This window comes from Brachyhypopomus gauderio, chromosome 14, assembly GCF_052324685.1.
Source record: "Brachyhypopomus gauderio isolate BG-103 chromosome 14, BGAUD_0.2, whole genome shotgun sequence".
Classification (NCBI taxonomy): Eukaryota; Metazoa; Chordata; class Actinopteri; order Gymnotiformes; family Hypopomidae; genus Brachyhypopomus; species Brachyhypopomus gauderio.
The window spans coordinates 19,190,291-19,217,790 of record NC_135224.1 but is presented as its reverse complement, the minus strand read 5'-3'; the positions used below and the strand labels follow the sequence as shown (position 1 = coordinate 19,217,790).

Sequence of the window (27,500 nt, the reverse complement as noted above, 5' to 3'; positions counted from 1 at the left end):
GTGGTGGCGGCGGGGTGAACGATGCGTAGTGATTACGCCTTTCCGCCTTTTCTCTCAGTGTGATGTGTAATGCGGGGAAAACACAACAACCGGGTTGCAAGGCGTGATAAATAAAACGGCCTCCCCGGCGCAGCTAACCGGGCTGTGCTTGTTCAGACAGATAAAGGGAAATACCTTAAAGCTACCCCCCCCCCCCTGTGTTCTGAGGAGTGTCTATGAACCACCTGAAAGCCAGCGTCACGGCTTGTGTCGCGACCTGGGGCCGTTTCAGGTGTGCGCGTAAAGGTTGCTGTTACGACTGTTGTCATGGCGTCGCGGGGCTCGACGTGACGTAGACAAATAAATCGAAAGACACAATAGTGAAGCCCCCCCGTTGTCCTGCTGCGTGTCCCCACAGCTGCATCGAGGACTACAAGCGCGGTGCGGACGGACGCTCGTGCCTGCCCCTGGCGGACGCCTGCCCCGAGGGTGTGGACTGCGGCGAGAGCGGCGACGTGCCGGCCAACCAGACCGTCTTCGGCGACCTCTTCTACGGCTACGACAACCGCACCAAGGAGATCGTCTCGGGTCAGATCCTGAAGGCCACCTTCAGGTAAGGACGGTGACGAGGTGTCCGCTCGCCACAGGCAGGTCACACAGGCTGCTCTTAATCACCTTGAAATGGTGGGACACGTCTGAGCTCCGGCACGACTGCGTGTGGTAATTGTTGTTGCTTGTTGTCACAGAGAGCAGCTCCCCTTTCCCCCACTTACGGTAGTAAACGTCTGACATCTCAATAATTGGTTTACATGAGCTATCCTGCTGTTTCTCTGTGAGGAGCCTTTTTAGAGAATCCACAAATAATGAACTCACAGATAATGAACCCACAGATAATGATACCACTATTAGATATACTTTAGGTAATTGCTATGCATTTTATTTAACTCTAGAATCACTAAGTTAACATAAATATCTTTCGTCAAATCTTTTCCCTGCACTGTGTGTTTTTGGTTTCATTTTTCTATACGTTTTACAGAACGTGGTGGTTCAGATTTTTCTGGAACTGGAGATTTTCTGGAGATTTTCTCACTTCGGGCAAATATCTAATGTATAATGTATAAGGCAGGGCCCAGCTTCAGAATGGACTAATCTTTAATGAGACATCAGTTGAAGGTTCCTCCAACTGCATCCAGTGCAGTCTCTGTAGTCAAAAGGTCAGAGTTAAAATGCATCTCCCACAAAATTCACAGTCCGTCGCAGTCCCTCCGAGCTGGGCGTTCCTTGATTGGCTGGTACGTGGGTGTGCTTGGCCAATGGTGTAAAAAAAAAGAATCGTGAGGAGAGCGTGGTTGTTATTGTCAAGCAGCCAAACCTCAGAAGCTCTGATCTCATCTGAAGACGCCCAGAGAGAGTGCCGGTGAAGACGGGCTTTGAAAAGGCCGGCCGGGCCCGGCGTCCCCTCTCTCATTCCTCCCATCACTGCCGCACCTTCTGGGAAGCTCAGGCTAACACAAACTTTAATTACGTGAGACGGCAAGGAAGGAACAGGAAGTGACCCTGAGGAGGTTTGGCTTTAATGGGGCCTAATTGGGCCAGACAGAACACTGAGTTTCCAGAAGAAACCAGCAGAGGTGCTGGAGTTACTGTGACCGTGTCCAACATCCCTCGATGGAACACCAGGTCATGGTGGCAATTAATTTCAAACTTGAGGAAATGGTGCAAGCATCGGTGCCTGTGAGAACCAGGGCCTGGAAATGAGATGTTCTTAGGGTTTAACTGGGAGAGGAACGTACCTACCAGAGCCGCGGCGTGACCAAACAAAGCCCCCTCTGAAAGGCGTGGACCCGGCACCATTATCAGACTCTGGGGTCTGATAACATGGCTGTGAAGTGTTTCTCTGGGCTAACACCGTTGCTGGAGAGGATCTGATCACGCGGAGAGCACGACGAGTGGATACGTGGCGTCTATCAGAGACGAACGGCAGACTGGGAGATTCGAGCGGCGATTAGCATCGTGATACGTGCGACCCGTTCTCACCTCAGCCAAGGTCACACCGGAAAGTGTCTGCGAGCTGTCAGTTAGCGGAGTCCACGTGGGAGAAACCGCGGTTCATCTCCATCCGACGCACCGAACGCGGGCGGAGGAAGCAAAGGCGGAGACGTCTCTCCGGCGGAACCATCCGGAAGCTTTGTCGTCGCGTTGTCTGCGCCTGCCGCAGTTTGTCAACAGCCCCGCCCTACGGTTTGCGCGTCGAGCTTCAGAGAGGCGCCGCGCTCCCGTTTTCTCGACCGCCTAATTGCGCACGAGGCGCCGGCCCACGTCGGGCCCGGCAGGGCTGAGCGACGTCGCGGAGCGCCAGAACCTCCACGCGAACAGACCGCAGGGCACAGCGAGTCGTGCCAGCTTCAATAATACGATGGTGCCTGTCAGCTCCCGTGTTCCGTGTCGGGAGATGCGATCGGAATCGGCTGACGGCGCAGGCCCAGGAATACTTTGGCTGAAGAGCCTGTCGACACCTCTCAGGCTCGACGGCGTGCGCCGAGTGGAGTCGGGGAGCAGGAACTGCAAAGTTGAGGTCTAGCTGAAGATCCACAGCTAACAGCTGGTGTACTTTAAAGGGTGCAATCTAATGAGCCTCTGGGAGACTTCTGCCTCCTATGCAGAGGGGGAGAGACCTGCCTCCCGGCATCTATGGGACCAAGTCCAAACTGGTTGAAACTAAAAATACTGCCATTCTACCTAGCTGGAGTTCTGTGTTTTTTTTTGTATTTTTTTTTTCCATAGCAGCACTGTTGGTTGTCTTGATTTGTGTTTTAAGCAACTAAAAACTTCATCTAGAATCTCAGGCCATGCAGGTTTTTTTTGTTGTGGGAGAACCTTCTCTGTCATGCTGAAGTCGAAGGTGCTGACCAACCTCCATTCTGACCTGACTCATCTGTCAGGATCCATGAGTGATCCAAGAGTGATCCAGGAGTGATCCAGGAGTGATCTATGGCATGGGTAAAATGGTAAATTAAAGATTTACATTCACAGACATTTCCAGTGGATATTTTTCATAAGTAATAATAAATCTATTAATAGCCAGCATCAACTAGGGATCAGTAATGTTTTACATAGAGGACCTGGACATAATGATGTGTGAACACAGATCTTGATGCATTGTTATCGCACATTTAAAATGTTGTGTTGTTAATGAGCTGTGATTGGCTGCCGGCCTGGATGCCTGCAGTGTTTCAGTAGCACGCAATAAAAAAATGTTTTTGTAGTATTTGGAGTTTGCCAGAGGAGTTCTCTTTTGCCTCACTACGGCTGTGTGCCCAGATGGACCAGCAAATGGGAAACACACACACACACACACACACACACACACACACACACACACACACACACCATCACTCAATCAGAATGTGCTCCGCCTTAGTTCACATGATGGATGCCACAACATGCTTGAATGTGGGATTTTGTCACAGTGCTGAATATCGTCCACATGTGCCCAAGGCTCTGTCTTCCATCTCTCCTCCTCTCTCCTCTCTGTCTCCCGCCCCCCAGCCGCCGACCCCCCAGGAAAGACTGAGGTTTCACCTCCATCTGCTTACCTGGATGACACCCCCAGATTTGTTTGACATCTTGGTCAGAATTAGGGACGAGCGTGTCAGTGTAATAAAGGACATGTCTGCAGACTCCTGCTCCAAGCTGAAGACGTCTAGTGTTATTTTGAGTCCCCTACCCACAAACCACCTGCCGCTCACCCCGACATTCCCAGCCTCACTCCTCTGCTGCCTCACTCCTGCCCTGCCTCACTCCCTTTCACTAGCCAGCCGTCCCCATGTCGTCGACCTAAAAAATGGTGCTGGCTGTAAATGCCCCCCGTAATTACCCCAGCCCTCCGCCGGGCTGCAGGCCTGGTCTGGCGCTCCTACACAGCGTGCGTCTGGCTGCTTTTAATGAATATTTTACTACCCTTTGTTTCCATTAAGAGAGCAGCGGACGGTGATTAGGGCCACAGCTCCCAGAGCCTGTCAGCCAACCCCCACCATCCACAGCAAATCTCCCAACAATAAATTAATATATCACAGTCACATGTGTGCCAAGCACGGGCTAATTATAAAAGCTCGAGGTTAGGCTCCTGTTCACTCTAAGGAAAAAAAAAACGCCTTTTATGCACCTTTGGTTAAAGCTGCAATAAAAAACTGAAATTTGTTAAGAGGGAGTATTGACACACTTACTAAGCACTGTATTATTTTGCTTGCTTAAAGAACAGTGTGCTTAGAAGTGAGGAGGTTTTTTTTTTAATCTGGTAGTTGTACATTATCACCCGCTCGTCTGCCTCTCAACACGACAGCTCTGTAATAATTTAAATGTGCTTATTTAGCCCCACGTGATTTTGTGATTACAGGAAGCCAAAATTGTTCATGGTAGATGGAATCAATGCTGACCATAATAAAATAACACAGACTAGTTCTAGTTTACACAAACCTTCACATCTTACCTGCGTGTGTATGTGTGTGTGTGTGTGTGTGTGTGTGTGTGTGTGTGTGTGTGTGTGTGTGTATAAGCAAGTGAGATGTATATATGTATATATACACACACCCAATTATGGATAGAGCCTCTAAGTCCTCTAAATATGTCTATATTTTCTTTTTTTTGGCCAATTTGTCACATGGGTACAGGAAATAACGTTTTCATTCCTGTTCATGTAAGACAGGAACCCCCCCTCCCTGCGCACCACTGAGGGGATTTCACATTGTTGTTGAACACATTTCTCCCCTCTTAACACATGCTTCCCCTGTAATTCAATTTCATACATGGAGGGCCAAGCCCCTCTTAGCTGAATGTTTCCTTTGATACAGTTCACCTTATTAACCTGATGAAGGCTTCTGTAATTAAGTCAGGAGCCGCCCTGCTGCACAACTGCAGGGATGCCGTGAGCCCTCACTGACTACAGGGCTTCTGCGACTGCTTTAAACGCTGTGGTAACATTTTAACTTTAAGACAGGTCTGGTGTCAGCCTCAGCGCTTTGTTACCGGTTCTATTTTGAGGGAACCAAACAAACAGAAGAAAACGTGTCTAAAGGAGTCAGTATTAAACATGAAGAGATCCTCTCTGGATCCACTGCTCCACTCCCCGCCCCATCAACGCGAGCCAGTGGACGGATATAGCCATTAGGAGGTGGTTCAGAAGGCTCAGAGCTTGAGTGATTGCTACCTCGACATGCTTAAAGTGTGCAGGGTTGGTTTTCTGTAAATGTGTAAATAATGTAAACATTGTTGTTTTAAGATAAAACATAAAGTGCAGTGTCCTACGTAGGTTAAGCATTGTGGGTGGTTTATAGTTGAAGGCCGTTCAGTTGGCTTCATAACAGTGTTTAAGATTCTCTCAGAGTCCAGGTAATTACAGGGTCAGAATATTTTAGGCTAAAGGTTTACTTTGACTAATCTACATATATCAAATTAACACAGTTAATTGAATAAAACCTATGCAAATGAGGAAATCTTTTATTTGGGTGCGATTAACCTTTCCTGATCTCTAGTATAAGATTTTGGACGTTTCAGTGTGTCTTTCTGCAACACGTCCTCCATGGAAAATAGGAGCTGTACTTCACAGATATTTATGTATACATGAACATGTATGATTGCCAGTCTTCTCTGATGGTCATATGTATGCTGAACGTGTTCTTGTGTTGAGTGTGGTCCTTGTGTATCTTCACACTTTTATCTTGCTCCTGAATTCAGTCATTCAGCCAAAGTTTAACCTTGAATTAGCTCCCAGAATGCTAAACTCCTTAATAACACACGTTGGCCCCATGTATTGGATGGCAGGGTTGTTTTTTCCTAGACCACCTCGGTGGGAAACCTCTCTCAACACCAACATCTTCTAGATGCTGTGGTGATGAGATATTAATATTTCACTCTCTTAGAACCCGGCTGAAGTCTGACTCAAGCAACAGCTTTCGTCTGTGAGGGGGGGGAATTCCCTGGAGTGAATCGCCAAGAGTTTTATTTATTTATTTTTTTTAACGGAAAACCGCCATGACTTTGTCTGAAGACGGTGGCAAAGGCGCACGTGTGCGGCCGATGGAAGAAATGTAGGACAGGCGTGGGCGTCCCGAGCTCATTAGCCGGAGTCTTGGCATTAGACACAACGCTTTGGTGCCACTGCACCTTTGTATACGTCGGGCCTACGCTGCGTTTCTCACAGAAGCTCACGGAAGCTCTTGTCTCTGCCGTTACGTGGACCCTTTTGTTAGGCATCAGCATAACGAGCCGTGGAAGCAGGAGGACTATGCCGAGCAAGTTCAGGAGGCTTTTGAAGGGAGCGTCGTCAATACGGGCGGAATATCAAAGCCCCGGCCAAACCAAACACGGTCTAATGGGATGAAAAACCAGATCACATGGAGGAGAAAGGAAAAACAACAGCCGAAAACAGCGAGAAGATGCTCAGAAATGATCGCATCACTGGGAATGCTGGAAAGACGAAACCAAATGAGAGATTCTATATATATGTGGGATATAGGAGTCCTAATGAGTGCCTGACAACTCTAACGCACAGCAGCCGCAGTGATGGAGACAGAGCTGGAGAAGACATGTTCAGGACACATGCAAGAACAAGACAGTCAGGACAGGGGAAAGGAATCTGGAGAAAGAATGCAGAATAATCTAATGATATTAGTAAAATTATGATATATATTCTAATATTAAGTCATGATTTAGGGCAAATATTCACACCATCACACGGGAATGTAACATCTGTGAAAACCATTTAAAGACAAATGTTATATTTACCACAGACGAATGTTTGAAAAATCAGCTCTTCTTCGTAATGGCAATTAAGCCCTTCACTTTAACCAAAAAAATGGCACCATGTCTGGGAAGTTACTCCACACATTTACAGATTTAGTTTTTTGCTAATGTCTGTTTTGCATGGAATGGATGTACAAACTCCATCAATGAACACAGAGCTGAGGGCTGAGGGTCAAACATTCTACCCTGATCACTGAAGACAAACAGCACAGCTACAGCAAACCCTCCACCCATTACCCACCCTCCACCCACTCTCCACCCATTACCCACTCTCCACCCACCCTCCACCCACTCTCCACCCATTACCCACCCTCCACCCACTATCCACCCATTACCCACTCTCCACCCACCCTCCACCCACTCTCCACCCATTACCCACTCTCCACCCACCCTCCACCCACTCTCCACCCATTACCCACCCTCCACCCACTCTCCACCCATTACCCACTCTCCACCCATTACCCACTCTCCACCCACCCTCCACCCACTCTCCACCCATTACCCACCCTCCACCCACTCTCCACCCCTTACCCACTCTCCACCCTCCACCCACTCTCCACCCACCTTCCACCCACTCTCCACCCATTACCCACTCTCCACCCACTTTCCACCCACTCTCCACCCATTACCCACCCTCCACCCACTCTCCACCCCTTACCCACTCTCCACCCATTCTCCACCCCTTACCCACTCTCCACTCAGCCCACACCTCACTCCTCACTCCACCCGACCCCCAACCTCACTCAGACTCTCCCCTATCACTTTCTACCCACTCCCCCCACCCAACCCCGCCCACCCCAAATGTTCTCATTTGCATATTGCTGTAAGTTTCTCATGTTTTAAAGGTCTGCTCTTTCTTGCTGTTTTTTCTGTTCAAACTTTTGCAAAGTTAGAAAGTTTTCCATCTGTACAGGCCTTTTCTCTTGAACACATATGACATTGCACAAAAATTCTGATTGTGCCGTAATCTCATGAGCTCTTATTAGGCAAAAGCCCAAGTGTAGGATTTCATAAATAGCCCCCAAAGTCGTCTTCAGTGGAAATGTCCTTCTGAAATGTTTGCGTTCACTTCTTCTAGTTGCAGTGGTACCGAGAGGTTGAACTTCAGATCTGTTCAGCTGATCAATAAGTAAATCTCCTGCTTATTTACTGAAATAAAGGGAGCTAGTCATCCCAGCACGAGGTCTAAGATCCACATGACAGCACAACTTACGTTAAACCAACCCTGCAGTTCTGGTGGGAGGTTTCAGTAGTGCAGAAGTTCTGTAGCTCAACAATAGTAAACATTAAACAAGCTGTTTAGGGTGTGAAGGGCTTTCCTGGGTATCTAGTCTCTAACACTTTATGGCAAGTATTTATGCTGACAGGACAATGGTCCCCCGCCCCTAACCATTGACTTGACAGTTTTGCAGATTTTGTAGCTACCAGCTTGGGAGTCTTTTTGAGCTTCTGTGCCAACGTGACACCGATGATTAATAAAAAAAAATCAGAAGGCATGTAGGTTCTGAATTAACAAGCTTGTCAGGTGTGAAAAGCCCCGAAGAACAGACCATGTAAAGTAGCAACGCTGGCACAGCGGCAAAAGAGAAACAAAGTTTCTGCGTCAAGTTTCATGGCACACAGTGTATGGATTTCTCCCTATAATGACGAGTCAGAAATTGCAGCTTTGTGGTCCTTTGGCGCTGACAGACGCTGGCAGACGTAAAGAGCTGTCTGTCTGAATATGCGGCGTGGGCTCCCCACCTCAGCTCTCTCTCTCTCTCTCTCTCTCTCTCTCTCTCTCTCTCCTTCTCTCTACAGGCAGAAGAACTTTGCCCGTGGCATAGAGCAGCAACTTCCAGATGGCATGGTGGTGGCGTCGGTACCCGATGAGGCCCAGTGTCATGAGGAGCTGTCCGAACCCGTTCCTGATCCCGAATACCTGACTGGTAAGAGGGCCGTGCGTGTGCAGCTGAATTATTGGACCGTGCCAGCAACTGAACAAACACGTGCAGGGAGCTGATTATGAATAAATCAGACCAGAGCTTCCGCGTGGGTGGACGCTGTCCATCAGACCGCATTCTATTACACAGGGACACAGGCCAAAACAATGAGGACAAGGAATTGCCAGTTGTGCTCATATGCTGGCTGTGCTCGTATGCTTGTTAGCTGTGCTTGTATGCTAGCTGTGCTCGTATGCTGGCTGTGCTCATATGATAGCTGTGCTCGTATGCTGGCTGTGTTCGTGTCCTGGCTGTGCTAGTATGCTAGCTGTGCTTGTATGCTAGTTGTGCTCGTATGCTAGCTGTGCTCGTATGCTGGCTGTGTTTGTGTCCTGGCTGTGCTAGTATGCTAGCTGTGCTCGTATGCTAGCTGTGCTCGTATGCTGGTTGTGCTCGTATGCTAGCTGTGCTCGTATGCTAGCTGTGCTCGTATGCTGGTTGTGCTCGTATGCTAGCTGTGCTCGTATGCTAGCTGTGCTCGTATGCTGGTTGTGTTCTGACTTTTCTGAAGTGAAGGCGGCAGCATAGCACTTTTTCTGCCTTGAATATTTTGTAGAGTAGTGTAGTGTAGCATCAAGTCAGACCCTGTACATAAGCACACAACCACATGCACTGTGTGTGTGTGTGTGTGTGTGTGTGTGTGTGTGTGTGTGTGTCCATCTGTATATGTGCTCATATGTGTGTTTTCGTGGAAATCGTGAACCTGTTCGTCTGAGATTATGTGAATAATGAAGTGTGGAAAAGCTGCAGACACATTTAACTGCACTAACATCCAATAGACAGCTCACTCCTGGATACCACCAGACAGCTGATCTGGGGTCTGTGTCAGACAGCTGATCTGGGGTCTGCTCTAGTGTAGGTGCTCAGCATTCCAGCATCGTGATAACAAGGTTAGGGAGGGAGAAGCAGAAGAGTCTCTCCCCTAACAGAAGAGCCCCACCCATAACAGAAGAGCCCCACCCATAACAGATGAGCACCTCCCCTAACAGAAGAGCCCCTCCCATAACAGAAGAGCCCCACCCATAACAGATGAGCCCCACCCATAACAGATGAGCACCTCCCCTAACAGAAGAGCCCCACCCATAACAGAAGAGCCTCACCCATAACAGAATAGCCCCTCCCATAACAGATGAGCCCCTCCCGTAACAGAAGAGCCCCACCCATAACAGAAGAGCCCCACCCCTAACAGATAAGCCCCTCCCCTAACAGAAGAGCCCCACCCATAACAGAAGAGCCCCACCCATAACAGAAGAGCCCCACCCATAACAGATGAGCACCTCCCCTAACAGAAGAGCCCCACCCATAACAGAAGAGCCTCACCCATAACAGAAGAGCCCCTCCCATAACAGATGAGCCCCTCCCGTAACAGAAGAGCCCCACCCATAACAGAAGAGCCCCACCCATAACAGAAGAGCCCCACCCCTAACAGATGAGCCCCTCCCCTAACAGAAGAGCCCCACCCATAACAGAAGAGCCCCACCCATAACAGATGAGCACCTCCCCTAACAGAAGAGCCCCTCCCATAACAGATGAGCCCCTCCCCTAACAGAAGAGCCCCTCCCATAACAGATGAGCCCCTCCCGTAACAGAAGAGCCCCTCCCCTAACAGATGAGCCCATCTCCTAACAAAAGAGCCCCTCCCGTAACAGATGAGCCCCTCCCCTAACAGAAGAGCCCCTCCCCTAACAGTAGAGCCCCTCCCATAACAGATGAGCCCCTCCCCTATCAGAAGAGCCCTTCCCATACCAGATGAGCCCCTCCCCTAACAGAAGAGCCCCTCCCATAACAGATGAGCCCCTCCTGTAACGGAAGAGCCCCTCCCCTAACAGATGAGCCCCTCTCCTAACAAAAGAGCCCCTCTCGTAACAGATGAGCCCCTCCCATAACAGATGAGCCCCTCCACTAACAGATGAGCCCTCACCTAACAGATGAGCCCCTCCCCTAACAGATGAGCCCCTCCCCTAACAGAAGAGCCCCTCCCCTAACAGATGAATTCTGCCACACCGCTTCGTGCTGACGCTTTCATCAGTATGTTGTCTTGGCAGCCTCTAGCGGATTGGCTGAAACACGAGGAAATTGCAGTCCAGAAAGGTCTGAAGTGAAATTAACTACAGAAGGCCATTGGAGGGCAGCAGGTTTATTATCTGTAACTTATTTTGCTTTAGTGCTGTTTGAGATTAGGCACTCTGGCCTTTTGCTTGAGGCAGTTCCTGGACAAGCTTTGTGTTTCCCCCCATATTAGTTAGACCCGCGTAAGCCCTCATTACTGGATCTGGATCTTCTCCTGCGTGCTGAATTAGATTGGTTTTAATAGGCAACCTCAAGGTTGTTTGGCTTTGTAATTTTGGAGCTGTAGACAAAACATGAAACCCACAGTGTAGCCTGTTTGGAATGCTGCGTGTCATTCTCAGTCTAGCCTATTTTGAATATGGCGTGTCGTTGCATGACTATCTTTGGCATGTACTGATTTCAAAGCAGGTGACTAAATCATGTTTTTTGTGGGTTCTTTGGCAATGTGACCACCAAACTGGTCCTGTGCAATCTCACAGCCAATTTCAGTGACGCACTTTTAAAGGTCATGCATTTTAGAGGCCACATGGAACCTTGTAGGGGGACACAACCCCAGATGGGTATCATGCCAGGTTCTCGAGAATGGCTGGAGGAAGAAGGATGTCGGAAGAGTCTGGAGGAGCAGTTCTGCAGCGGGCCCTCTCAGAAACGTTTCAGAAACGTCTCAGACACTTCTCAGAAATGTCTCAGACACGTCTCGGACATGTCTCATAAATGTCTCAGACACGTCTCAGAAACATCTCAGAAACGTCTCTCCGCAGTGTCTGGTCAACAGCTGGGGCTTGGTCCTCCTCTCAGGTGTCCCAGAATTCTGGAGCAGGTGCACCAGATGCAGGCCACAGTCCTCCATCACCCCACTCCTCCATCACCACTCCCTATACACACTTCCATAACTACACCTCGTTAGTCATGCAGTCGGCGTTTAACCGCATAATTATGTTCAGGCAAAGTTTGAGGTGTCTACGTGCTTTCTTCTTTGTGTGTGTTGAAACAAACAGGTTGTTGTACCATCATTTTTGGCTGACTGAAAAATAACCGTAAGGTATGAAAGTGCATGTTAATTTAAATAGAAATAAGCCTTGTTAGAGAAACAGAAGAGATTAAGAACCCCTCCTACCCCTGAGGGGGTAAGTATCCCTCCTACCCCTGCTGGAGTAAGTGCTCTTACTTAATGGCAGTTACATTACTCATAAGTAAACATGTTCTGTACTGCTGTACAGGTGAACCACAAAGTTCACAAAGACCTCAAATCCAAATAATTTCTCAAGCAGTCTTCACGGGTCATTAGCTGTTATTTTTATGATATTGAGTGAAAATCTTTCCCTGAAAAAAGAGACAGCTTCATGTAAGATAAATGGCCTGGCCTTAATGTGCCAGTTCAGCGAGGTTAGTCTCCGGGCTCAGTGCTGACGGCCCGCTCGGCTGGAATTAGCCACTAGCTGAGGCGGACGGGGACCTGGGCGGAGACGCCTGGTTCTGATGGGCCCGGATCGGACACCACCACACGATCCACTGCTGTTCTCCCACGTTCCCCTGGTAGGTTTGGGCAGGTCGTTGCCACGGTCGCTGGATTTGTCACTGTGTCAGCACTGCCGCAGCCCCTCCCCACAGACCTCACGGGCCAACGCATTCATCTTGCTCTTCATCTGTAGGCTAGAAGCCATTCATCACAGGCCAGAGAACTATCAATTATTCCAGAGGGGAAGGCGAGGGGGGCGGTGAAAGGCAAATACATCTTGATTTAATAGAAAGCAGGTAGGAAGTCTGACCAAGCTAAGCACTGTTCCTGCTGGGATAGTCTAGGGAGTGTGTGTGTGTGTGTGTGTGTGTGTGTGTGTGTGTGTGTGTGTGTGTGTGTGTGTGTGTGTGTGTGTGTGTGTGTGTTGTGGGAGGTGGTGTATGTCTGTTTTTATGTGTGCACCTTTAAAGGAAGTTGGAACAGCAATTCCAAAAGTTTCAAATATGAAATACCTTTACACCAGTCCCAGTGAAAGTAGTTTGCTTGAAGCATTTCACACTTGGATCGGTAGTTTGGTGGTCTGGTAGACTGATGGACTGGTAGACTGGTGGTCTGGTGATCTGGTGGTCTGGTGGTTTGGTGGACTGGTGGTTTGGTGGTCTGGTGTACTGGTGGTTTGGTGGACTGGTGGTCTGGTGATCTGGTGGTTTGGTGGTCTGGTGTACTGGTGGTTTGGTGGTCTGGTATACTGGTGGTTTGGTGGACTGGTGGTCTGGTGATCTGGTGGTCTGGTGGTTTGGTGGTCTGGTGTACTGGTGGATTGGTGGACTGGTGGTTTGGTGGACTGGTAGACTGGTGGTCTCGTGGTCTGGTGATCTGGTGGACTGGTGGTCTGGTGGACTGGTGGTTTGGTGGTCTGGTGATCTGGTGGTTTGGTGGTCTGGTGTACTGGTGGATTGGTGGACTGGTGGTTTGGTGGACTGGTAGACTGGTGGTCTCGTGGTCTGGTGATCTGGTGGACTGGTGGTCTGGTGGTTTGATGGTCTGGTGATCTGGTGGTCTGGTGTACTGGTGGTTTGGTGGACTGGTGGTTTGGTGGACTGGTAGACTGGTGGTCTTGTGGTCTGGTGATCTGGTGGACTGGTGGTTTGGTGGTCTGGTGATCTGGTGGTCTGGTGTACTGGTGGTTTGGTGGACTGGTGGTCTGGTGATCTGGAAGACTGGTGGTCTGGTGTACTGGTGGTTTAGTGGACTGGTGGTCTGGTGGACTGGTGGTCTGGTGATCTGGTAGACTGGTGGTCTTGTGGTCTGGTGATCTGGTGATCTGGTGGACTGGTGGTCTGGTGTACTGGTGGTTTGGTGGACTGGTGGTCTGGTGATCTGGTGGACTGGTGTACTGGTGGTTTGGTGATCTGGTGGACTGGAGGTCTGGTGATCTGGTGGACTGGTGGTCTGGTGATCTGGTGCACTGGTGGTCTGGTGTACTGGTGGTTTGGTGGACTGGTGTACTGGTGATCTGGTAGACTATTGGTCTTGTGGTCTGGTGATCTGGTGGACTGGTGATCTGGTGTACTGGTGGTCTGGTGTACTGGTGGTTTGGTGGACTGGTGGTCTGGTGATCTGGTGGACTGGTGTACTGGTGGTTTGGTGGACTGGTGATCTGGTGGACTGGTGGTCTGGTGATCTGGTGGACTGGTGGTTTGGTGGTCTGGTGATCTGGTGGACTGGTGGTCTGGTGTACTGGTGGTTTGGTGGACTGGTGTACTGGTGATCTGGTGGTCTGGTGGTCTGGTGATCTGGTGATCTGGTGGACTGGTGGTCTGGTGTACTGGTGGTTTGGTGGTCTGGTGGACTGGTGGTTTGGTGGTCTGGTGATCTGGTGGTCTGGTGTACTGGTGGTTTGGTGATCTGGTAGACTGGTGATCTGGTGGACTGGTGGTCTGGTGATCTGGTGGACTGGTGGTTTGGTGGTCTGGTGATCTGGTGGACTGGTGGTCTGGTGTACTGGTGGTTTGGTGGACTGGTGTACTGGTGATCTGGTAGACTGGTGGTCTGGTGATCTGGTGGACTGGTGGTCTGGTGATCTGGTGTACTGGTGGACTGGTGGTCTGGTGATCTGGTAGACTGGTGGTCTGGTGGTCTGGTGATCTGGTAGACTGGTGGTCTGGTGATCTGGTAGACTGGTGGTTTGGTGGTCTGGTGATCTGGTGGACTGGTGGTTTGGTGGTCTGGTGGACACCTCCCTTCCTAATTCATGCAAGATGTCCTAAGTAAAGATAAAAGGCTGGTAACAGGAAATACAGCCTTTAAATTGCATCACAGTGCATTTTAGTGCATCACTGTGGACATTGAGTGCAGAAGAGAGTTTCACACTGGCAGGGTGCAGTCATAACTACATGAGCTGGTAAAGACGCCCTGGTTAATAGTGTATGAAACTGAAATATTTCCCAGATAATGAGATATCAGGATATTGGAAAAGGCATATGGAGTTTTTAACATTTTTTGAGTAGTTAAATTTCCAGTGAGAAAAATGAGACTCAAACAGATCAGAAGCATTGATAAATGAGAATATGTGAAGGAAAAAACATTCGGCACCAACAACACTGAAAACTGAAAGGGACAATTTCAATGTGGATTTAAATCAATATCAGTGTGGATATAAATGAAGAGATGTGTTTTTGCTGTCATTCATATTTTGTCACAGTTTCTCAAAAATTGTTTGACCAGTTTCCACAGCAACATTTGGCACTTTTACTCACAGAGAGGCAAGAACACCTCCTCTCCCAGGGTTCCTGGTGCAGCGGCTCTTAAAAGGATGAATTCAGCTGTACCAAAGGCGCAGGGTTAGATGGTTAGATGGTTGACTAGCACGGTGTCTGAGATGCCGCTGAGCTTACTGGCCACTACATCACTAATATTATTAATTCTTCTACACAAACAGCTACTGGACCTGATGCTTTAAAACGGTGAGAGAAGAAAAAAAGTGAGTATGAGTAGAAGTGACTCATAAAATTACAGACCAATCAAACTCCTGAGAGCATTGTGAAAGGTCATTAAAAATCATAGAGGAACAGATAAATGAGCACATGTCAAACACTCGCCTGGTACATGATGTCTGCTCTGTCTAACAGATCTCATAGGAAGAAATATAGATGAAGAGAAAGCATTCAATACAGTATATATATATATATATATATATATATATATATATATATATATATATAAAACACACACACAGGCACACACACACACTCATACCGGCCACTTAATTAGGTACACCTGTCCAACTGCTCATTAACGCAAATGTCGAATCAGCCAATCACAGCAACTCAATGCATTTAGGCATGTAGACATGGCCAAGACAAACTGCTGCAGTTCAAACCTGAATCTGAATATGGGGAAGAAAGGTGATTTAAGTGACTTTGAACGTGGCATGGTTGTTGGTGCCAGACGGGCTGGTCTGAGTATTTCAGAAACTGCTGATCTACTGGGATTTTCACGCACAACCACCTCTAGGGTTTACAGAGAATGGTTCGAAAAAGAAAATATCCAGTGAGCGGCAGTTCTGTGGATGCATATGCCTTGTTGATGCCAGAGGTCAGAGGAGAATGGCCAGACAGGTTTGAGCTGATAGAACGGTAACAGTAACTCAAATAAGCAGTCATTACAACTAAGGCAGGCAGAAGAGCATCTTTGAGCACACAACACGTCAAACCTTAAGGCAGATGGGCTACAGCAGCAGAAGACACACCGGGTGCCACTCCTGTCAGCTAAGAACAGGAAACTGAGGCTACAGTTCACACAGGCTCACCAAAATTAGACAATAGAAAAATTGGATCAGAAAATCATGCCTGGTCTGATGAGCCTTGATTTCTGCTGTGACATTCGGATGGTAGGGTCAGAAATTGGCATCAACAACATGAAAGCATGGATCCATCCTGCCTTGTATCAGTAGCTGGTGGTGATGGTGCAATGGTGTGGGGGATATTTTCCTGGCACACTATGGGCCCATTAGTACCAACTGAGCATCGTGTCAACGCCACAGCCTACCTGAGTCCATCCCTTTATAACCACAGTGTACCCATCTTCTGATGGCTGCTTCCAGCAGGATAACGCGTCATGTCATAAAGCTCGAATAATCTCAGACTGGTTTCTTGAACACGACTATGAGTTCACTGTACTCAAATGGCCTCCACAGTCACCAGATCTCAATAGAGCACCTTTGGGATGTGGTGGAACGGGAGATTCACATCATGGATCATGGACAAATATGCAGCAACTGTGTGATGCTATCATTTCAATATGGACCAGATTCTCTGAGGAATGTTTCCAGTACCTTGTTGAATCTATGCCACAAAGGGTTAAGGCAGTTTTGAAGGCAAAATGGGGTCCAACCCGGTACTAGCAAGGTGCACCTAATAAAGTGGCCAGTGAGTGTATATACACACACACAAATGTGTTCAGTCGTACATTTAACAGGTGGTTGATAAATCTAAATGGGATTTTCTCAGAACTAAGAATTATGGGATATGGAGTTCCTCAAAGTAATTTAGGACCCTTAAACCTGCATCCGTAACTAAAGTACAGGGTTGGTGGCCCTAACTAAAGAGCAAGGTTGAAGCTGAGAGGAAGTGCTGACAAAGGGATTTTTTTTCGCAGCATTTCTGGAGCTTTAGCTGGTCATCTGTCAAAGAGAGGGGGATGTGACGGAACTCAGATTTGTGATAATCCCACAGATCCCAGCTGTGTTCAAGCTGAGGTCTTAGGATCTGGACTATACAAACAGCCCTTCAGGCAGCTGGCACCTGTAATCTGATAGATTAGATCTACAGTATTGATCATGTATTCCAATAGATTAGATCTACAGTATTTGCCCTGCTCGATTGATTCCTGCCTTGTATTTGATTTGAATGGGACAAAGGAACAAAAGTTTTTTTGTTCTTTTTTTAAAGTCGCAACCCTGCTGAAACCAAAACTCCTACAAGAGTTTGACCTTTATAAGACAACTACTCAAGACTCTGGCGCTGTGGGAAATACTTGCATTGTGAAGTAGTAAGAAGCCATTAAAGAATTTGCTTCTAGGAGATGGTCATATAGAGTATTTTTGGGGCCAGAGACACATTTCTGAAACGCGGAGTATGTCACTTCCCATGAGCTACCACACTGTGATATCAGCCTGGTCCTCATTACTCATTTTTACTCAAGATCTTTTTCTGTTCTTTTTTTGCTTCTTCTAATTGAGAACATGATTTTTCTCTGGTACATTTTTTGCAGCTAATTTTAACCCTGTGTGCGTGTGTTGGGGGGTGGAGGTTGGGCGTGTGGGGGGTGGAGTTTGGGCGTGTGGGGGTGGAGGTTGGGCGTGTGGGGGGTGGAGGTTGGGCGTGTGGGGGGTGGAGTTTGGGCGTGTGGGGGGTGGAGGTTGGGCGTGTGGGGGTGGAGGTTGGGCGTGTGGGGGTGGAGGTTGGGCGTGTTGGGGGGTGGAGGTTGGGCGTGTGGGGGTGGAGGTTGGGCGTGTGGGGGGTGGAGGTTGGGCGTGTTGGGGGTGGAGGTTGGGCGTGTGGGGGGTGGAGGTTGGGCGTGTGCTCGACTACACGTGACTGCTCTGATACTCCATCTTTGATTCTTAATGGCTTGCTGGTCGTCAGCATCAGCTGATAGCAGATTGAGAAAAGACAGAACCGTCCTGCACCAGTCTGGTAATGTTCTACAGAACCACGACAGAACCATTCAGCACCAGTCTGGTGATGTTCTACAGAACCATGACAGAACCATTCAGCACCAGTCTGGTGATGTTCTACAGAACCATGACAGAACCATTCAGCACCAGTCTGGTAATGTTCTACAGAACCATGACAGAACCGTCCTGCACCTGTCTGGTGATGTTCTACAGAACCATGACAGAACCATTCAGCACCAGTCTGGTAATGTTCTACAGAACCACGACAGAACCGTCCTGCACCTGTCTGGTGATGTTCTACAGAACCATGACAGAACCGTCCTGCACCAGTATGGTGATGTTCTACAGAACCATGACAGAACCGTCCTGCACCAGTCTGGTAATGTTCTACAAAACCATGACAGAACCGTCCTGCACCTGTCTAGTATGTTCTACAGAACCATGACAGAACCGTCCTGCACCAGTCTGGTGATGTTCTACAGAACCGTCCTGCACCAGTCTGGTGATGTTCTACAGAACCATGACAGAACCGTCCTGCACCAGTCTGGTGATGTTCTACAGAACCATGACAGAACCATTCAGCACCAGTCTGGTGATGTTCTACAGAACCGCGACAGAACCGTCCAGCACCAGTCTGGTGATGTTCTACAGAACCGCGACAGAACCGTCCTGCACCAGTCTGGTGATGTTCTACAGAACCGCGACAGAACCGTCCTGCACCAGTCTGGTGATGTTCTACAGAACCGCGACAGAACCGTCCTGCACCTGTCTGGTGATGTTCTACAGAACCGCGACAGAACCGGCCTGCCCCTGTCTGGTGATGTTCTACAGAACCGTGACAGAACCGTCCTGCACCTGTCTGGTGATGTTCTACAGAACCGTCCTGCCCTGAGTCTCAGATATGAAGCAGAACTGAAATGCAGTAACAAATGTAATCTCAATACCATGACGTAGATTTAAAAGCACATGGTCCCATAATAAACTACGTAATAAACAGTTACCCATAACTCTCTCTGACTTCTATACTTTTATTTCTCCTGTGATGTTATAACTTAAACACAGCAAATCAGATTGTCTTCAGTATGGAATGATAAACTTGCTGAAAAATCTAGGTTTTTTTTCTCTACAAGTCATAACTTTGAAGCGCGGTAATAAAAACAATTGATCTTTTCGTGGTGTGACTGTTGCTCCCTTTGGGCTGTTTTGTTGCCATCTCGTGACACTTGGTTGCTTCAGCAGAGACAGGAGGGAAAATCTATATTTTATTAGGCTCAGCTGTAATTGGTATTGTGGGGGAAAGAGACATCTTTAGGGAATCATGTCCAGTCGGTTCTATAACTAGCCGATGCCACCTAGTTCATAACAAACAACGACGAGCCAATGGTTCTCACTACTGTATACGCTGTGTCTGAAATAGTGATTTTATATGGTTTGGAGCTGTGAATGTTCATATTGGTTCCTGTTCTTTGATTGGTCGATCCTCCTAAATTATGATTGTGAATATTCATATCGGTTTCTCTTCTTTGATTGGTCGACCCTCCTAGATCTGGTGGCCTCTGTGCTGTTAACCTCCACCCTGTGTGTTCACATTTAAGATTGATAATGTTTCCATAGTTACATGCTAGTATTGCATTATGTTTTAATTCATTTATTTAAAATCTTTGCCAGTGTGTGTGTGTGTGTGTGTGTGTGTGTGTTCTTTAGGATTAAAATGTAGGAGCAGTATTAATCTTGTGCTGAACAGAAACATAATTACGGGCTGTTCATTTCCGAACATTTTCGAGTGTGTGAAAACCTTATCCTTTTGCGAAATTAAACTTTTTGACAATTTGGAAACCATTGACAACGACATGTGACTGTAGCCTCTCAATCTGAGGCACCAGTTCCTGAATATAAAAAAAAAACCAGGAAAGTGTCTTGTGCAGTTGCCAGGGCAATTAGAGCGTCAGTATTCCATGAGCTTGTTTTGTTAACCAAGCTGAACGTCTCTTCTAGCGTCGAGATAATTGGCGTGCTAATAAAGCGGCGGAGGTGCAGCGGCTGGTCTTCTGTGAGGGTAACGGCACCTAGCCTTCCTCATCACTGATTGGCTGCTTTCTCTTTGTTGTGCTATGGTATGGACTGGCTATCAAACCGAAGTGTTGTGGTCTCACTGGCAGCTCTGCTCATACCTCCTCTTGATGTGTGTGGAGAAAAGGTCTGATTCTAGCCTCAGAGACGCGAGAACCCTCCCCGGTTCAGCGCACCTACAGCGGAGAAGGACGCGCACTCCACTGCTAATCCATTTCTGTTGCAGCTTTTATGCTAGTCACATTTGGGCTGCAATTTATTCTTCGACACTGATTAATTGCGTTGAATTGCCGAAGCCATTTCCCGCTGTAAACGTCAATTAATTAGCTGACAGCATTAGAGGCACTAATTAATACAGCAGGGGCCTCTGTGGTGGTCCTGTAGCCATTAAGGGTGGCCATGGAAGTGCCTGTTACCGTGGCAAACCGTGTGCCTATTGAGATAGGGGGTCGCTGGAGGCCCAGTGCGGAAGCGAGATCAGAGGAAATAGCAGCAGGATCCATCTCAGAGGAAGAAGACGGTCTCTCTCAGAGGAAGTAGATTGTCTCTCTCAGAGGAAGAAGACTGTCTCTCTCGGAGGAAGTAGGTTCTGTCTCTCTCAGGTGAACTACTCTGTCTCTCTGTCAGGGGAATAACACAGTCTTTCTCAGAGGAAGAAGTCGGTTTCTCTCAGAAGAAAAAGACTCTCTCAGAGGAAGTAGGCTCTCTCAGATGTATTAGACTGTCGCTCTCTCAGAAGAAGTAGCAGCAGGCTCTGTGTCTCTCAGAGGAAGTAGTGGCAGGCTCTGTGGCTCTCAGAGGAAGTAGCAGCAGGCTCCGTGTCTCTCAGAGGAAGTAGCAGGATGCTCTGTGTCTCTCAGAGGAAGTAGCAGCAGGCTCCGTGTCTCTCAGAGGAAGTAGCGGCAGGCTCTGTGTCTCTCGTCTCCTCGTTACCGATGCGGATACTCGCGCTGATGTCAGAAATACACCCAGTCGGCGGCCGCTCGTGGATCATGGAGTCGGCCTTGAGTGACGGCCGCCACAGAACCCCTTTCCCAAAGTCCCTCTCAATTAAAGAGCAGCATATGGCCCGGTGGCCGGTCAGGCCCTGTGGTACCTGTCTGCCAGAGACGTCTGGAGACACTTACATGTCCCTCCGTTCACCTGAAAGTGTGTCACCTTGGACTTTATGGGGACATTTCCTCTGTAAGGACATGAACTAGCACGGCACACTGCTACACTGTTGCACTGCAGCGTTGTGTGTTAAAGCAGTTTGTTTGTGTTTGTTAAAGCTTCGTTTTACTTTTGTAGCCTTCTGTACACATATGTAAAAGGAAAGGTTCATAACGCAGGTTTCTGCAGTTACTTTAAGATGGTCAGGAAGCAGCTATAACAGTACCTTATGTCTACTGAATGCCGTAACCCAGAGTAATCGGCTGGTAACGGCTATGCTGGCTTATCCCAGAATAATCGCCTGGTAATGTCTGCGCTGGCTCATCCCATAGTTATCGGCTGGTAATGTCTGTGATGTCTTTTGTATATGTATGCAAAGGAGGCACAGAGTGTCATTATAGTTCTAGAGAAATACTCAGAGAGGGTCATTTGAATTTCCTGAAACTCACATTTCTGTTTAAATAATACATGGTGTGAAGAGGAGAATATTTAAGCTGCAAGTTCAGATTTAAGTGAGCCCACATTTACCCCTCCCCTCCCCCACACCCCCATCACTCGTCCTTATCTTCAGCGAGATGTGCCGTGGTCCACGGTGCTTCTCCTCGTCTGCGGCGAGACGCGTGGACGTCACCCAGGGCCCCGGGCTCACGGCTCTGTCACCGTGCGTCCACCATCTTCGGCTCCTCCAGGAGTGAAATGGATCTACAGCGGTTAATGGGCTTTCATGAGTCGTCTGTATGGCTGTTTGTAAGCGTGGCTGTGCCCGGCGTCTGCTGCTATGAATCTTCTCACGAGGAGACACTAAGTAGGTGTCTTTGGCCATGCTGTCATGACTTGTGAGCTATTTAAGCAGTCACCCCTCCGTGTGCAGAGATTGTTGAGATCATTGATCTGATTCCCAGAATGCAACTGAGTTCGATACGTGTGTGTGTGTGTATGTGTGTGTGTGTGTGTGTGTGTGTGTTCAAGGGTATCCACATGCCTGTTCGCTGCCAGCACATTTTATAGGCTGCCATTGCTTTGTGTTGTGTTACGTTTTTGTCCTGGTCAGACATTAGGAGCTCAGCCTACCCATAACCCCCATCCTCCCCCAAAGCCACCTCCATATCGTACCCCCACCTTCACATCCACCCCACCTCTGGCGGGCAGGTTCGCTGCAGCGCTCACTGTGCCCGCTCATGCCGGGTGAGCTTGGCCGGTATAAATCATGCTGTCGTGCGGTGCGGGAGCACGACCTCGATGCGGGGAAGAGCCTGGCTCTCCTCTGAAGCCTGGAGCCCCAGGACTTTTAGCTGAGCACAGTGGAGTGTGGAGCGTGTGCTGCGTGTCACGGCCTTGTTATTAATCCTACCCGTGACACGTAGCGGCAGGCTCTTCCGGCTAAACCGAGGCGCTTCTCTTCGGCCGGATCCGAACGGAGAGGCCCGCGAGCTGAGCCCGGCACTCGAGCAGCCGCCTTTGGAAGCGGATTCGTCTAAGGCACCGTCTGGGGGCCGTCTGGGGGCCGTACACGGCAGCGTCCTGCACCATCCAGGACCCTGTCTTACGTGGGCCACCGTCACGAGCTGGAACATCCTTCGCTCACTACGGTCTCTCACACCTGTTCACCTCAGCGAGCAGCTTGGATGTTTCTTGTTGTTTTTTGGATGGTTCTTCAGCGAGACTCCGTGCGGGCTGGTGTCCCGGAGCCCGGTGACCCGCGCCGCTCTCTCGACGGACGTCGGGTTGTGTTTGTGATGCTATAAACTCGGATCTGAGGGCTCCGCCGTGTACCTGGCTCGCCGAGACGGCCCCCGCGCTCCTCCAGACGCGCTGAACGAGACGCATGGGAAAGATCGCCCGAGCTGGTGATGGTTGCCACTGGTGAAGCAATGATAGATTACCGTGGTTACGGCCGCATATGGCTTCTGGTGGGCGGGGAGCGGCCGGCTGTGTCTGAGGTGTGTGGGCGACGCCCCCCCCCCCCCCCCCCCCCGGATGATGGACAAGTCCAGCCAGGCCGTTTTTCACTGAGATTTGTAACGCCACTCCCCCGCTTTCATGATGCACTACGCACTTCAACTGGACCACAGCCAATCGGGCGACGTTGTGGAATCTATATCTGTTGGCCGTGTGTCATGTGACTCCACTGTCTCGTACTGACAAACAGGCTGTCGTCAGTGGTTGTGCTATCTCCAGGACCTCCAGCGCCGGCCCGTTTTTTTCCCCTCCCGTTTGCTGGTGCTGTTGATTTCGGAGTCGGAGCTGATGGCAGAAGAGCCACTCTGGGTCGCTGAAGGTGTGAAGAGCTGCTCGCGGGGCGCGGGGCAAATATGGTGATTTTCAAGTAGCCGCGGATCGGGGTGTGATCCTCGTAGACGCAGTCAAGTGTCTCCGTGGAGAGCTGAACCAATCAAAACGAGAGTGAGATTAGCAGCTGCCGTCGTGTTCCGCCTCTGCTTCCGCAATTAACGCGCAGGAGAGTCTTCCCACGCTCGCGTGTCCAAGTACGCGGGGTTAAGGATTCAGACGCATTACTGTTTGTTCCTGTTTCATCACACTAACACTAATGTGTGTCTTTGAGGGGAAGGACACAGCGGTTTGACCTCTGTCGGCACGCGCGCTGGTGGTGTTGAGGTGCTCGTCGTGCGGTTGGTGTCTCGCTGCTGACTGTGTGTGCTGTGGTCTCTTACAGGTATGGTGAACTACAGCGAGGTGTCTGGCTACCCCCTGATCCAGCACTGGAAACTCCGCTCGGTGCTCTACCACGTCAAGCTCAGTCAGTGGACCCTGTCTCAAGGTAGAGATCGCCACACCTGCCCCCTCACTCCCCCTGTGTTGGGAGAGGTGTGTGTGGAAGTGATTGTGTTGGAAATAGTGTGTGTGTGTGTGTGTGTGTGTGTGTGTGTGTGTGTGTTGGGAGTGGTGCGGTGATAATGGAGCACTTCCACACACTTTAACCCCACTCCCAGCCCTGACCACATAAAGGAGACATTGGAAGACGAACCCTGGTGCCCCGAACACCTCGCAGAATGAAGCAAACCGCTCTCGTTAAACACGACGTCTTTATTTACCACAGCCTGTACCAAAGCCTCTGATGTCCACTGTGGAATAACAATGAAGCATCTGCCATATCATTGTGTGAGGATTCTGAAACGCTGTAGGATCACTAAACAAAACCTGCAGTCTGAACACGGCCCGAGCTCCATGTGGGGCTGCCACTCCGAAATATACACATACACAATCTCTCACACACTCTCACACACACACACACACACACACACACACACACACACACACACACACACACACACACACATACACACACACGTCTGAAGGGTTTCGTCTTTGTTTGTTTAAGCATCCATCTCTTCCCCATACGATTTTATGTTTACAGTGATCATTGAGTAATAAACTTTTTAAAAACAATATTCATTTAAATCTGTTCTGTGCACTGAACATACTTGAACAAAGACAAACACAGGCTGAGCTTGATAAACTCTGTCTGAATTATAAAAATCTCTCTCTCTCTCTTTCACTCCCTCTCTCTCTCTCTCCCTCTTACGCTCCTTCTCTTTCATTTTCTCTAGCGTTCAGTTCAGCCATCCACTCTCTAGATGGCGCCACTCTGCGTAGCGACTACGTGTCCATCCTGAAGGAGTTTGGCACCCACTTCATCCAGGAGGCCGTGTATGGCTTTGAGGAGTCCTGCACCATCTGGTACCCCAACAAGCAGGTCCAGCGACAGCTGTGGCTAGAGTATCAGGACATCAGTAAAGGTGAGCGGGACGGTCCCGCTTCTGGGCCGGCGTGGGCAGTTGAGTGAAAACACGCGCAGGTGTCCAGGATACGACATCCTGAGAAGCTGCGTTGTTGTGGTTGAACGGTGGTACCGGCACACGGTGGTTCAAATCCAGTCTGAGCTCAGCAGGGTGACGTGAGCGTTCTGGTGCTGTATAGCACACAAGTGACATCTGTCACCAACATTCAGTCTTGGAATATTTAGCGGTGAAAAGGAAACACTCTTAAGCTTAAGGGAGCAGCTAATCCTCGTAGCGCTCCCCGGCCGTTGTGGAGTGGGTTCGAGAAACGTCACTGATTTTGTGGGGAAGATGGAAAGATGCCAGATGGTAAAGCAAACTACAGTGTTGATAAACTGAGAGGCTGCTCGATCTGCTTCTCTTACTATTGTGAAATTTGAAAACAGAAAGAAAAGAAAAGAAAGAAAAAAAGAATCAGACATGCTATAAGCCAGTGTTGTAATGCAGTAAATATGAGAGAGAGACAGACAGAGAGAGAGAAAGAGAGAGGGGGGGGGGGGATGATGAGGCTTTGAGGCAGGTCTGATCCATGACCCTCAACATGCATCAGTCCTGAGGTCTTGAAAAGAACAAAGAGAAAATAGACCCATTTGAGCCCAGCAAGTTCCTGCCTGGTCTGAGAGCAGAGACTTAGCTGTGGGAGAGAGAGAGAGAGAGAGAGAGAGAGGGAGAGAGAGAGAGAGAAAGGGTAGAGAGGGAGAGAGAGGCAGAGGGAGGGAGGGAGGGAAGAAGAGGGAGAGAGAGAGAAAGAGAGAGAGGGAGGGAGAGAGAGAGAGAGAGAGAAAGGGGAGAGAGGGAGAGAGGGAGGGAGAGAGGCAGAGGGAGGAAGAGAGGGAAGAAGAGGGAGAGAGAGAGTAGAGAGAGAGAAAGAGAGAGGAAGAGAGAGAGAGGGAGGGATAGAGAGAGAGGGTGGGAGGGAGAGAGGGAGTGTGTGTGTGTGTGTGTGTGTGTGTGTGTGTGTGTGTGTGTGTGTGTGTGTGTGTGTGTGTGTGTGTGTGTGTGTGTGTGTGTGTGAGAGAGAGAGAGAGAGAGAGAGAGAGAGAGACAGGGAGAGAAGACGAAAGCTGACGTGCTTCCTGTCAGGTTGGGCCCGGTTTCTGGATGTGAGACAGTAGTGCGGTACAGATGGTACATCCCTCTGCTTCCTGAATCCGAGTCTGTGGCACGTGGACCAAGTGTTTCCAAGTGTTGGTGAACGTTTCCCAGTTAGCGAGTCCTGCTGGTTTCTGTCCATGGCCACTGAAGCTGAGCTGGGCCTGGCGGTGTGTACCGAGCGAAAGGAGTTGTGTCCACACTCCCTTAAGCCCCCGTGAGCAGCCTCAACCCGGGCCGGGCCGCACGCAACCTCCCCCTCCTGGGTCAGAACCGTGGCTGTGCATATAACAGTGGTTCGGAAGCTTCTTCTGAAACCCAGACACAAGCCTTATGAAATCTGTGAACAAAAGGCACGTTGAGAAAGAAGCGCTGGTGACCGTGGGAGACCGGAGATAAGACCGAGCCTTCTCTTCTCTCATGGGCATTGTGAGTGAGTGACAAAGAAACGAAGAACTATATTTTCATGGTATTTTAAATATACACAGCCTTGCAGAGGACAGAAATTCTTGAGCAGTAAGAATCTTTCTGTGTGTCACCGTACCTTGCAACTCAAACAATCTTTGTCACTATCTAGAATACCAGTGGTATGATACAGCTGGGATTTTTGAATATAATATTGAGAGTTATGACTTATGAAGCGATGACTCCTAGCGATGTGTTTGGGGTTTTTCCCCCTTTTCACGAAGGTGTAAGTGTGGAAAATGCCGATCGGCTCCAAGCACCGTTCGGTTTTGCTGAACTGCACATCCTCAATACATCCATCTTTCCATTCGCAGCTGTTGGTGTGTCGTAGAGCGAGGTGGATTGCTAATGGCCGTCTCGGCGAGTGTCTTCGGCCCGGTGACCACCACGCTGTCATCTCCGTTGGTGCCGTTGACCGCATTGTCCTCCTCCCAAGGACGTCGTCTCTCAGACACATTTGCGCTTCTGACAGAGGACCCTTAAATGACTGAGTTTACTTCACGGCTTAATTACTCGTCTTCCTGTCATTGGTGCACGGTCACTGGTGCGACCTCAGTCGTGTGTTTCGGTGTCTCGGTGCTCGGTTGGTCTGTTTAGTCCAGGGTTTATTTTTCCAGCTCTTTGGCTATTGCCTCATTGTTTTCGCATCCGTCGGTGACTTTTAATGATTGGATATCTTCAAATTAGAGACATCTGTCCTCCCGCAGTTGGGTCTGTGTGCCAGGAGATGCTGGTTGATGCTGGTAGACTTCAGAGAGAGAGAGAGAGAGAAAGAGAGAGAGAGAGAGAGAGAGAGGGAGAAAGAGAGAGAGGGAGAGTGAGAGAGAAAGAGAGAAGGATAAAGAGAGAGAGAGAGGGAGAGAGAGAGAGAGAGAGGGAGGAGAGAGCTCCATACAGGCAGAAGAGGCACACACTCTTCCTCTGGGGCCCCAGTGAAAGGTCCTGCTCTT

General features: G+C 49.2%; 1 protein-coding gene across 3 annotated transcripts in view; it reads left to right on the top strand.

The window, feature by feature from the left end:
• Window positions 1-27,500, top strand: part of astn1 (astrotactin 1) — a 197,351-nt gene that overhangs the window by 103,542 nt on the left and 66,309 nt on the right. For all 3 annotated transcript variants that reach the window (XM_076972125.1, XM_076972126.1, XM_076972124.1), the window contains 4 exons: window positions 398-592; window positions 8,581-8,708; window positions 23,868-23,972; window positions 24,763-24,951. In XM_076972125.1, the coding sequence (XP_076828240.1) occupies window positions 398-592; window positions 8,581-8,708; window positions 23,868-23,972; window positions 24,763-24,951 (617 nt within the window). The remainder of the gene's footprint in view (window positions 1-397; window positions 593-8,580; window positions 8,709-23,867; window positions 23,973-24,762; window positions 24,952-27,500) is intronic.